The 13663-nt window shown below is 32.6% G+C and overlaps 1 protein-coding gene across 2 annotated transcripts in view; it reads left to right on the top strand.

Moving 5' to 3' along the window:
• The window catches only part of LOC107145517 (programmed cell death 6 interacting protein), a 75073-nt gene that overhangs the window by 42109 nt on the left and 19301 nt on the right, over positions 1 to 13663 (top strand). For both annotated transcript variants that reach the window (XM_015489529.2, XM_048795069.1), the window contains exons 10-11: positions 3881 to 4058; positions 12581 to 12692. In XM_015489529.2, coding sequence (XP_015345015.1) covers positions 3881 to 4058; positions 12581 to 12692 — 290 coding nt within the window. The remainder of the gene's footprint in view (positions 1 to 3880; positions 4059 to 12580; positions 12693 to 13663) is intronic.

The raw sequence follows: 13663 nt of genomic DNA, 5'->3' as shown, positions 1-13663 counted from the left end.
AAGCAATATTGAACAAGAGGAGCAATGCAGGAGGCATTACAATACTTAATCTCAAATTATGCTGCAGAGCTACAGTCACAAACACAGCATGGTATTGGCATCAAAACAGACACGAAGATCAAAGGAATAGAATAGAAAACACATAGACAAACTGATATACTTACAGCCATCTGCTACTTGACAAAGATGCCCAAAATATATGTTGGAGAGAAGATTGTCTTTTTAACAAATGGTTCTAGGAAGACTGGATATCCATATTAGAAGAATGAAACTAGATCCTATTTCTCACACTACACAAAAGTAAAATCAAAATGGATCAAAGACTTAGGTATTAGACCAGAAATCTTGCAACTGCTGGAAGAAAACATAGGGCCAATTCATCACAATATTGGTGCTGGCACTGTCTTCCTTAACAAGACCCCTAAAATCTGAAGAAACAAAACCAAGTATCGATAAGTGGATGCCATTACATCAAAAAGCTTCTGCACAGCAAAGGAAATAATTAAGAGTGTGAAGAGAGTTTATACAATGGCAAAAATCTTTGCTAGCTGCTCATCTGACAGGAGATTAATAACTAGAGCATATGAAGTACTAAAAACAACAACAGCAAACCAAATAACCTAGTCAATAAATGGGCAAAAACCCCAAATAGATACTTCTCAAAAGAAACACAAATGGCTAACAGATAAATGAAAAAATGTTCAACATCTCTAGCAATATAGGAGGTGGAAATCAAAATTACACAAAGATTTCATCTCATTACAGTTAGAATGGCAGTTTTCAAGAACACAAATAATTATAAATGCTGGCAAGGATGTGGGGAAAAGGTATACTTGTATGTTGTTGATGGGACTGCAGATTAGTATAACCACTCTAAAAAGCAGCATGAGATTCCTCAAAAAACAAAACAAAACAAAATAAACTAGGAATAAAACTACCATATGACCCACCTATCTCATTCGTTGGTGTTTTTCCAAAAGAACTAAAATCAGCATACTATAGTGATATGGCCACCTCAATGTATGTAGCAGCACAGTTCACAGTAGCCAAATATGGAATCAGCTCAGTTGCCCATCAGTAGGTGAATGGATACAGAACATGTGGTATATACACAATGGAGTTTTTCTCAGCTTATATAAAAAAGAATGAAATTATGGCATTCTGGTAAATGGATGGAAATGGAGTACATCACGCTAAGTGAGGTAAGCTAGTCTCAGAAAACCAAGGGTTGAATGTTTTCTCTCCTATGTATAAAATCTAGAGAAAAGTAAGGGAAAGAAGGAGTGGAGGACCAGAGATCATAAAGTTGGAAGATCAGTGGAGTAAAAGACAAAAAAGGAGGAGGGTTGAGAAAGGGGAGAATGAATTTTATAAAATCATGTGCACATAGAAATATGCCATGACATTTTACCTTTACATAAATAAGAAGAACCAATCAAAAATAAATAAGTGAGTGGAAGGAAGATAAGTAGAGGAAGAATAATAGGGGGAGGAAGGATGACGAATGAGAACTGAAATAAAATTTCATGCATATATGATTTTGTCAGAATGAACCCAGCTACTATGTGTAACATAATGCTCTAAGAAAAAGTCAGGTATAATTTGTACATAATAAAATACACCTATTTTTAAGTGTATAGTTCAGTTAGTTTTGGTAAACCTTTGTGTCCGTGTAACCACCCCTAAGATTGAGACTGGAAATATTTCTATTACCCTAAGATTCTCTTATGCCTCTTCCCTTCCGTCCCGCTTCCCCTGGTCCCGGGTCACTAATCATGTGCTCCCTGTAACTATAGGTTTTACTCTTTTTTTTTTTTGGTTTTACTCTTTATACAGTTTAATATGAATATAATTAATTACATTATGCACAGTATAGTATTGCTACAGTTGTACAATATGTAGTACTTTCAGTATGTACAGTATATTCTCTACTTCTTTCGTTCAGTTTGCTGTTGAGATTCATCTGTATTGTCATGTGTATCAGTGTGATTTTTTTTTTGTCTGAATAGTGTTTTATAGTCAATAGTAGTTTGTTAATTTTTTTTTTAGTTAATTTTTGCCTGTTGATAAAACATTTCAGTTGCTTCGCATTCTTACACAAATCTTCGTGTGGACATGTTTTAGTTTTCTTTGGTAAATACTGAGTAGTAGACTCTCCCTCCTTCCTGCCTTCTTTCCAGTGCTGGGGATTGAACTCAGGGTCTTGCACATGCTAGGAAAGTGCTCTACCACTGACCTACATCCCTAGCCCTAGAAGTGACATTTGAGTTGGAGTTTTTAAATTTTTTTAGTTTTAGATGGATACAATATCTTTATTTATTTATTTTTATGTGATGCTGAGGATCAAACCCAGTGCCTCACAATTAAAATTCAAGTTCTCTACCACTGAGTTTCAGCCCCAGCCCCTTGAGTTGGAGTTTTATAGTTTGAATTTGTTTAACTTTATATGAGATTGCCAGATTGTTTTCCAAAGTGGATTTTTCATTTTACATTCTACCTGCACTATTGTGAAAAATGTAGTTGCTCTGCATCCTCACCAACACTTAAACTTTTTAATATTAGCCATTCTAGTGTATATGTAGCCATATCTCATTGGAGTTTAATTTGCATTCTCTAATTACCAATGATGTTAAGCAACTTTTCATGTGTTCAGTAGTTATTTATATATCTTTTATGAAGTGGTCAGTTGAAACATCAGATTCCTTTTTATTTTTATGGTGCTGGAGATGGAACCTAGACCTTGTGCATCTAGCTTAAGTGCTCTTCTACTGAGCTCCACACCAGTCATTTGGCTCCTTTTTTAAATTTAGTTTTTCCTTCTTAATTATCTTTAAAGAGTTCTTTATATATTTTGGAGACAAGGTCTTTGGTAGATATATGTGATTGAGAGCATATTATCCTAGACTTGACCTAGTCTTGATTTATCATTTTGATGAATGCATAGAATTTGACATCATTTTTCTTTATCTAGCAAGAAGGCAACAATAATTTCCTCTTCCATATGATTAAGAGGCACCCTGAGTTTATACAGAACTTGTTTTCTGAGCAGTTTATTACATTATATCATGTTATTTGCTTTATTGTCTTTATGAATAGTAGGAAGGGGTAAGTCCCCCATCCCTATCATGTAAAGGAAGTAAGTGAAAAATTGTTATTGCGCCACAAAGCTGAGAACAGGTGAATTAATTAATACTGTAATTAATACTTAGCTTTCCTATTGTTCTATTGATATTTTGCTTAAATAATATCAAATTTAGCTATTATTATTTCTGGTTTGTTAGTGACAGTGTTACCATCAAAAGTGTCATAAAAGACTGCTTTTTTAAAGAAAAAAAAATTTTTTTTTTTTTTTTTGGTAGGGGTACCAGGGATTGTACCCAGGGGTGCTTAACTAATGAGCCACATCCCTAACCCTTTTTAAAAATTTTTCATTTTGAGACAGGGTCTCTTGCTCAGTTGCTTAGGGCCTCTAAATTGCTGAAGCTGGTCTTGAACTTGAAATTCTCCTTCCTCAGCTTTCTGAGTTGCTGGGATTATATGCGTGTGCTACTGAAAAAGAAGGATTTTTTGACTTTTAATTACTTAGACTAAGAGAAGTTAAGTTTGAGCTACAGGCCAAAGATATCTAGTATATTTTAATGCTGTCATAATTTTTCTTCTTGGCTAATACTTGTGAACTATGAACTTAAATAACTTAATTTTGTAATGATTTTGTCTTAAAAAATCTGTCTTTTTCTTTATCTTTGCTTTATTTTTCTGTTAGTTGGGGTTATCTGCATTTTTTAGATGCTAACTTTATTGCCATTGATTTGGATATAGGCAATTAAGATTTTAAAAGTGGTTTAGACTTAAACATGACATAATATTTCATTTTTTTCAGCGTGTTAGCTTCCCTTAATCTTCCAGCAGCAATTGAAGATGTGTCTGGAGATACTGTACCTCAATCTATATTAACTAAGTCCACATCAGTAATTGAACAGGGTGGTATCCAGACTGTTGATCAGTTGATCAAAGAACTACCTGAACTACTACAAAGAAATAGAGAAATTTTAGATGAGGTATGTTTTAAAAGATTTACTTTTCGAATAAAAACTTGATCTCTTGGTGTTCAACAGAAATGAGGCCTGGAAGGTTTCACAGGATAATACTCATCATCTTGGCCCCAGAATTTACTGTGGTGCCAAGGCTTGCTCCTAACTCTCAAGGGGAATCCTGGTTGAATGAGTTCATTCTTACCTTAAGAGCAAATAAACGCATGTTAATAAAACTCATATGACTATTGTGTAGTGTTAGAATGCTGTACGAAAGCACTATCACACAAACTGAAGTCTTTGTAATTAATTATTTCATTTCTATATAGGCAGATCAGGTTTCTTGAGGAATATGGAGTCAGACAAAGGAAGTTAGGCCATCAAATGTTTTATAAAACTTCTACGTTTATTTACCAGTAAAGATGGAATTTTATTAACAGGAATAAAACATTTTGTAAAGTTTTTTTTTAAACTAAAGCCTACTGTTTACCAATGTAAATTTTTTATGGTGCCTTCATCTTTTTCCCTAATTGATACATTTTCTTTCTTTAGCTCTAGATACTTTGAAACTAATTATAAGGTCTGGCCAGTTTTGGAGTCCTCTCTTTAGGTGACCTCTCTTATCAGTTCTTGATATTTTGATTTTTTCATTTAACTTTCAGAGGATATTACATTTACATAATTTCCAAGTACATTGGGAGAGAGGCAGAGCATTTAAATACTTATGATACTTACGATAACAGTATGGATCTTGTAGATGAGAATATTTACCTCCCAGGATTACCTAAAAGATAAAATTAAAACGGTGAAATGCCTGCGCTCAGGGACACATAGGATGTGCTTAATAAATTATAGTTGTTATTACTGTTATGTTACTAATCTGATGATAGTATTGCATTTATAACTGTTGATGGTAATGATGATTGTTATTCATTTTTCCAGTGCAAATCAACTTTTGAAAAAGATTAGGATGGAAACTTACTGCATTATCAACTCTGGAAGGCTGCTATTTATGAGGGATTCTACATTAATTATTAAGTCATCACCAACCTTATCTATGTAGACAGAGTCAGTAATCTGAAAAACTCAAGTAAATTGAGTGTTTACATATTTTAGTATTAGATCATTGCTGTGTTGAGCTTGTTAGAAATATAGAATCTCAGGCCTCACTCCAGATTTACTGAATCAAAATCTTACTCTTAATCAGGTTTCCAGTCATTTACATGTCCATTAAAAGAGGTTATAGACTTTATAATCATAATACCTTACAGTCCTTTCAGTACTGCTGATTTGTGGGCCAAGCAAGCTGTCATCTTGTGTTGCAATTGAATGGACACTAGAAATAGCAGGTAGACATAGGGAAAAGAAAGTGAAGAGTTGTTAGAAATCACATGTAAGTGATGGCATCAAGAAAAATTATTTGTGTGTGGGGCAGACAAACCCTGAAAAATAGCAGACATGGTGAGTCAAATAGAAAGTATTCCAGGAGCATTTAGTAAATAGAAGTTATAAGAATAAATTTTTATTTGATACTTCATAATTTGCACATAGTTCAGTCAGTGGTTAAAGTCTCAGTGTGGAATTATATTTGGATTTGATTCTTACCTCTTACATCTAGCTGTGACTCTGAGCAAAGTGTTTAACATCTTCATGTCTCAGCTGACTCACCCAGAAAATAGTAATAATAATAGTGTTTATTTAGCCTGTAGAGTTGTAAAGTGGGATAACACACATGTCTGCTACTTAGTAATTATATAAATATTAAATACTATTGTATTTCCTTGATTTTGAGATGTCATTTATTGGAAGATGTGTTTGATTTTGTAATAAGTTTTTTTTTTTTTTTGATAAGGACATTGCCTGATGAAATATATATTAGTTGTGAGAAGCATCTCCTTAAAAAATACTGTGTGAAAAAAAGTTTATCTTATACAGACATTAGATACCTAATTCCAGAACATTTTTCTTCCTCCCAGACATTGGTGTATATTGTATGTATGTTGTCTATAAAAATGAAGTGCTTTTATTTATCTTGACATTTCTAACAGCCTTATGACTTAGGGTTACTATTTGCCATTTGTACTCGAAGAATCTCATTTTAAGTAAGCTATAAGTTGTGAAGTAAGTTGTAAAGTTGGTACTTGATTTGAGTTGTTTTTGTCAGTGGTAGCTTTTAATCATTTTGTTTAATCTTAATTTCAAAAATTTGAGGTGTTTATCTATTTTTTCTTTTGTAAATAATATATCATGTTTGGGACCTGTTGGGTTCTTTACACATTAGATTCCTGTTTGGGGGTTCTATTTCTTTAGATTCTTTTTTCCCATCCCTTCCATTATTTCCTTATGAGTTCCTGGTAGACTGATGGTGATGGTTTTGGACCTTACTGTATATTTTATTTTTTCTCTTTATGTTGTTCTTTCAGAGAGAGTATCTCAGGTCATTCTTCTAATTCATTAAGGGACAAATCAGCTGTGTTTTTTGGTTCTTCAGCCATTGTCTCTGTGTGTGTGTGTGTGTGTGTGTGTGTGTTTATGTATGTGTTTGATTTATTTGATCTTATTTCCAAGATGCCTTATTGGTTCTGTTTTAAAAAAAAAAGCCTCTATTTTACATCCATATTCGTTTTTCTGTTTTATTTTTTAGGTTAAATTCATATAACATAAAATTCACTATTAAACTCTTTTAAAGTGTACAATTGAGTGGCTTTTAGTACATTCATTGATACCTAATTCCAGAACATTTTTCTTCCTCCCAGAGAATTTGCAGTCACCTCTCTTTTTCCCTTTCTCTCTGCCTTTGGCAACCACACTAATCCCATTTCTGCCTGTAGATTTGCCTGTTTTGGACATTTCATATAAATGGAATCCTACAATATTTGGCCCTTTTTTTGAGTTTGGCTCTTTTTTACTTAGCATAATGTTTTCAAGGTTCATCCACATTATAGCATGTGTTAATATTTCATTTCTTTTTATGGCCATGTAATATTCCATTATGTGGATATACCATATTTTGTTAGTCCATTCCTCAGTTGATGAATGTTTAAATTATTGCCACTTTTTTATCTATTTTGAATAGTACTGTTATATGAAGATACGTTTTTATCTAACCACTATTTTTCATTTCTCTTGGGTATATATACCTGGGAGCAGAGTAGCTGGGTCATATGGTCTCATTTTTTGAGGAACTGCTAAGCACTCTCCCAAATAGCTGCAGCATTTTACATTTTTACCAGCAGTACATAAAGGTTCCAGTTTGTCCACATCCTTGCCAATCATAATTTTCTTAAGAAAAAAAAATTATAGTTGACATAATGTGTATGAAGTATCTCGTGGCTTTTTTTAAAAATTATTTTTTAAAATTTGTTTTAGTTACACATGACAGTACAATGACCTTGACATCATACGTTGAATCAGATGGGATATAATTTCTCATTTTTCTGAGTATACAGTATACAGGTTGCACAATCACATTGGTCATGCATTCACATATTCATTGTGGCTTTGATTTGCGTTTTCCTAATGGCTAATGATATTGGTCATCTTTCCTTGTGATTATTTGCCCTTTGTATATCTTTGGAAAAATGTCTATTTACCTTTGACCTTTTTAAAAAAATGGGTTGTCTTTTTGTTGAATTGTAAGAATTCTTTAACATACTTTTAAATGTACTAAAAGCCACTCAATCATATACTTTATAGAAGTTAATAGTGAATTTTATATCCACATGTTTGGATGCTAGACCTTATCAGCTGTATGATTAACAGGTACCTTCTTTTATTCTGTGGATTGTCTTTTCTGTCTTTGGGTACTGTTCTTTGATGCAGAAAAGTTTTCAGTTTTGATGAATTACAGTTTATCTAGTGTTCCTTTGTTCCTTGTGTTTTTGGTGTCATATTTAGGATTCCATTGAAAAAAATTGAAGGTCATGAAGACTTACCATTAATGTGGTCTTCTAAGAGTCTCATGGTTTTAGCTTTTCTGTTTAGGTGTTTGCTCAGTTTTGAAATAAATCTTGAATGGTGACGTGAGGTAAATGTCCAACATCATATTTTGCATATAGTTATTCTGTTCTAGCATCATTTATTGAAGAGAATGGCCTAGGCACCTTTGTGGAAAATCACTTGGTATGTCTAAGCCTGTGCCATATTGTTTTATTATTGTAGTTTTGTTGTATTTTTTGAAATGGGGGGGAGAGAATCTTAAGTTGTACAACTTTGCTCTTTTTAAAGATTGTTTTCTCTATTTGGGTAATTTTTGCAATTCCAAATGAATTTTAGGATCAACTTGTTCTACGGAAAATAAGATTGGAACTTTGATAAGGATTGCATTTAATCTTTTTTTAATTTTATTTTTTGAACACAGGGGTGCTTAAATTGAGCCACGTTCTCATCCTTTTTTTTTTTTTTTTTTTTTTTTTTTGAGACAGAGTCTTGCCGAGTTGCTTAGGGCCTTGCTGAGTTGCTGAGGCTGGCTTTGAACTTTGGATCCTCCTGCCTCAGCATCCTGAGTTGCTGGGATTACAGGTGTGCGCTATCACACCTGGCTGCATTGATTCTTTAAATCAATTTGGGGAGTATTGCCAGTCTTAATATTAAATCTTGAAATTCATGAACATAGGATATTTTTCCATTTATAAAAATGTCGTTAATTTTTTCACCAGTGTTTTATAGTTTTCAGTATACAAATGTTGCACCTCTTCGGTTAAATTTATTTCTAAATATTTTATTCCTTTTGGTGCTATTAGTTTTAATTTCCTATTTTGATTGTTCATTGCTAGAAATACAACAGATTTTCGTATGTAGAATTTATCTTTGAGTTTATTGGATTCATTTATTGTCTTTAATAATTATTTTGTGGAATCTTTGGGATTTTCTGTGTGTAAGGTTAAGTGAGGTGCAACTAGAGAGAGTTTTACTTTTTTCTTACTAATTTGGATGCCTTTTATTTTTCTTGCCTAATTTCCCTGGCAAGTTATGAATATTGAGAATGAACATCCTGGTCTTGTTCCTGATCTTCTGGGGAAAGCTTCTAGCGTTTGACTATTCAGTACAGTCATGTATCACTTTATATCAGGGATATGTTCTGAGAAATACTTGCTAGGTGAATCTGTTATCTTGCAAACATCATAGCATTTACTTACACAAACTTAAAATGGCTAGGACATCACTAGGTGAAATAACCTTCTGGTACTACCATTGTATATTGTAATTCTGTCATTGACCAAAATATGGGTTTATGGAACATGACTGTGTGATGTTAGTTGTGGGTTTTTATCATAGATGGCCTTTATCAGGTTGAGAGAGTTCCTTTCTATTTGTAGTTTGTGGAATGTTTTTTTATCATGAAAGAGTGATGGATTTTGTCAAATACTTTTTTCTGCATCTCTTAAGATGATCATAACGTTTTTGTCTTCATTCTACTAATATGATATATTACATTAATTGATTTTCAGATGTGAACCATCTTGCATTCCTGGGATATCCTTCTTGGTCATGGTATATAATCTTTGATGTGCTGCTGGATTTGGTTTGATAGTATATTGTTGAAGATTTTGCACTATATTGTGAGGGATGTTGGTCTTTAGTTTTTTTGTAGTGTCTTTGTCCGGCTTTTAACTTGTGTGTCCTTACACAGATTGAGTATCTCTTATCTGAAAGTGTTTTTATTTTTTTTTGGATTTAGGAATATTCACATATATAAAGAGATATTGTGGGGAGTGGACCAAAGTCTAAATGTGAAATTCATCTGTTTAATATGTAATGTGTACACATCCTGAAGGCAATTCAACACAATATTTTTAGTGTGACTGTGTTTTTATTTTGACCTGTCACATGAAATCAGTTATGGAATTTTCCATTTCTGGTATTATGTTGGTGCTCAAAAGTTTTGAATTTTGGAGCATTTCAGATTTTGGATTTTTGGATTAGGGATGCTCAACCTATAGTTATGTGTTTTGTAAATAGCACATAGCAGTATTTTTCTTTCTAATTTAGTTTGAAAATCTTTGTCTCTACCTGGAGGGTTAAGTCTATTTGTATTAACTGCTTATATCCATACATTCAGAATCATTCTACTATAGTTTGTATTTTATATTTGTCTCACTTAGAGTTCTATGGTTTTCTTTGCTCTAGCCTCTTTTCCCATTCCATTCTCCTGCTTTTTTTTTTTTTTGTTTTATTGTTGCTCATTCCTTTTTTTTTTTGGAAAGTGGCATTGAAGTTACACATGGTTATTTCTTTTCTTTGAAATTTATTATAATGTGTCTGAGTTTCGTTTAAGTTGCTTGCTATTTCATTGGATGCACTGAATTGAAGGAGTTATATCTTTTATCTATCCTGGAAAATGTTTAGTTTTAGTTTTCACTTCCTTGACTATTGCTTTTCCCCTATTCTCTCACTTTCTGGATCTCTGATTATTTGTATGTTGAATCTTTTCACTTAATTTTCCATGTCTCTTAACCTCTCACTTTGTGTACTCTGCTTCATTGTGCTTCTTTCATTCACAATTGTTTTGGTCTAAGAATCTTCCAGTTGCTGCAGAGATATAACTGAAGAGAATGCATTTTTTTAGGTACCCATCAATGTCCTAATTTTATTATGTTTTTCATCTCTAGAAATTCTATTTGGCTCTTTTTCAGTGTTTCCTAGTCTCTTTCTCCTATGTTATACCTTTATTTCTAATTTCTTTTTTTTTTTTTAAGAATTTTTTTTTTTAATATTTATTTTTTAGTATTTGGCGGACACAACATCTTTGTCTGTATGTGGTGCTGAGGATCGAACCCGGGCCGCACGCATGCCAGGCGAGCGCGCTACCGCTTGAGCCACATCCCCAGCCCTATTTCTAATTTCTTAAAATATATTAAGTATATTTTATGTTCTTTCATTTTACTATGCTAGTATCTCCAATCTTTATGAGTTTGACTCTGATTTGTTATTTTTTAAAAAAAAAATAGGGATTGTTTTCTCATTCAATTTCTTTTTGTCTATATTTTGTAATTTTAAAAACTACTTATTTTGTGATAGTGTTAGACTTACAGAAAAGTTAACAGATTTAGTGCAGAGTTCCTATGTATTCTTCACCCAGTTCCTCCCACGTTAAAATCTTACGTAGTCATGGTACATTTGTTACAACTAAGAAATTAAGCATTGGCATAATATTATTACTTAGATTTTACTGGTTTTTCACTGATGTTCTGTTCCATGATTCAGTACAAAATATTACATTACATTTAGTGTTGAATGATTTTTATTTGTGAATTCACATTTGCTGTAACTGGTGGGAATTCTTTGAGGTCTGGGTTTAAAGTGAATTCTTTTAGATAGGATTTGTGTTTAATTTTGCTGTAAAAAAAAGCAAAACACTGAAAAAGAGCCAAATAGAATTTCTAGAGATGAAAAACATAATAAAATTAGGACATTAATGGGTACCTAAAAGCTGCAGAGATATAACTGATATACCTGATTCCTCTTGAAACTTGTTTTTTTCCCCCCTTCTTTCTGTGGCTAATGTTCTAATCAGAAGTTCCTATTAAGATGTGTGATTTCTAGTCTGATAGGCAGGCTTTTGATTAAGACTCTCAGGTGATATCACTTTTCTATTTAGAGCCAGAATCTGGTCAGTCAGGTTTCCTTCTGTTGGACTGTTTTGCTTTTTAGAAATTAATTTCCTGAGAGTTTAGAAGTGTCCTGATTTGATGGAGGAGAGTGCCTTTTATCTGACCTCTCACTTTTGTTGACTCCACCTATTCGTGTTTCCTCCTTTTGTGTTCAGTGCCTGTTTTATGTTGTGAAGAACTACATATCTGGCAAAGCATAGATGGTGGGCCAGTTTCAATTTTTGGCCCATTTTTGTTTGGTTCATTTTGATTTTGTTTTGGAGGATGATTTTTGCTGTTTTTCAGAGGATTGTAAAACAAGAATAAGTGACAAATTGTATGTAACTTATGTAGTCCAAAATATTTGCTTTCTGATGTGTGACAGAAAAGTTTGTTGTTCTCTGCCCTAAGCCATCAGGGATAGTGAGATACTACTGACTTTAGCATTTGTGTCCGTTGATAAATTAGCACTTCCTTGTGTTTCTTTTCAGCTAAACATTAAAAGAACACTTTAAAAAATATGTTAAAAACACAGTGTTCAGTCTCTTGTACTGGGATGGAAGTCTGAGTCTTTTATTTTCATGTAGTTAATCACTTTTCCCTTTTGCTTTATTTATGGCTTCTGAAATTGAAAGGTTTTTATTATGGCTTCTGTTTCTTTATTTTAACCGTAAAATTTTCTTTAAAGTAGTCTTGTATTTGGATATAAGTAATCTCTTGTTTTTTCTTCATTTTTATTTTAATGAGAAAACGGCTAAAAATCTTAAATTTTTGTTACTTTTTGTTAAACATATACCTTGGATTTCTGCAACAACAAAAACTAGTTTATTTCTAATCAGAAGTATAGGAGTATTTCAGTCTCACTAAACTCATTTATAGTGGGGGTAATTATTTTAAAGTTGCTTTAAAATTTTTATGCTGAAAATAATATCTTGATTTTTTTCCCCCTTTTTTAAGTCATTAAGATTTTTGGATGAAGAAGAAGCAACTGATAATGATTTAAGAGCAAAATTCAAGGAACGCTGGCAAAGGACACCATCTAATGAACTCTATAAGCCTTTAAGAGCAGGTAAAAATGGGTATAAATGACCTTTACTCAAACTCTGAATTTGGACCCACCTTTTTGCTTAAGTTAGACTCAGTTGTAAGCTCATTTTTACTGACAGTTTGTAAAACCAGATTTTTTTTTCCCCCTCAGTTTAGGATAAAGGTAAAAAGTAACAAATGTAATCCATGCTCACTGTTAAAAGGTTGGATTCTTTTTTTTCTTTTTTTATAGTTGTAGATGGACACAATACCTTTATTTTACTTATATGTGTTGCTGAGGATCAAACTCAGTGCCTCACACATGGTAGGCAAGCGCTCTACCACTGAGCTACAACCCCAGCCTAAGTTCAGATTGTTAAGAAGGTATAAAGTGAAAATTAAAATGATCTATCAACTCTCCAAACTCTGTATCTTTTAAAATGGTGTGAACTCATATTATATGTATGATGATTTTTTTTTCCCTCTTGGTAGTGAATCCTGGGTGCTGAAAAAATGAGTTTTAAGAGTTACTTTGAAGTAAAAATTATACTTTTATTAGACTTTGATTATTAAGATTTTGTGCTTGTTGAGTAGATGTCTTCATTCACTCAACAAGACTTGTTTTATTTCTCTCTGCAAAATGGATGTATATACTATTGAAATTTTTCTAAAAACGTGTTATTCTTTCTAGTCAGGTTGTTCTTTGAGAGAATACTAGTTGAATAAGTTATACAAATATTTGGAGTGATTTGTTTTTGTTGATTTCTTTGTATGTTCTTGAGTTATATTTGGCAGACACTGATCACCAAATATATTTTAAAATGTAGCTATGCCCTTGATTTTACAAATGATTTTGTCAGTTTTCCAAAGACAAAAATGCAAAGATTGATAGGAATTGAGTTTTTATTATCTAGTAAATTGGGATCATAAAGGAGCATAAGTAAAGTTGAAGACCAGAACTAAAAGTACAGCCACCTCATAAACATTGCTGTTACAATCATTACTGAGCTCTGG

This window comes from Marmota marmota, unplaced genomic scaffold (assembly GCF_001458135.2).
Source record: "Marmota marmota marmota unplaced genomic scaffold, marMar, whole genome shotgun sequence".
NCBI classification, from domain to species: Eukaryota; Metazoa; Chordata; class Mammalia; order Rodentia; family Sciuridae; genus Marmota; species Marmota marmota.
This window is presented reverse-complemented; position numbering and strand designations above follow the sequence as displayed.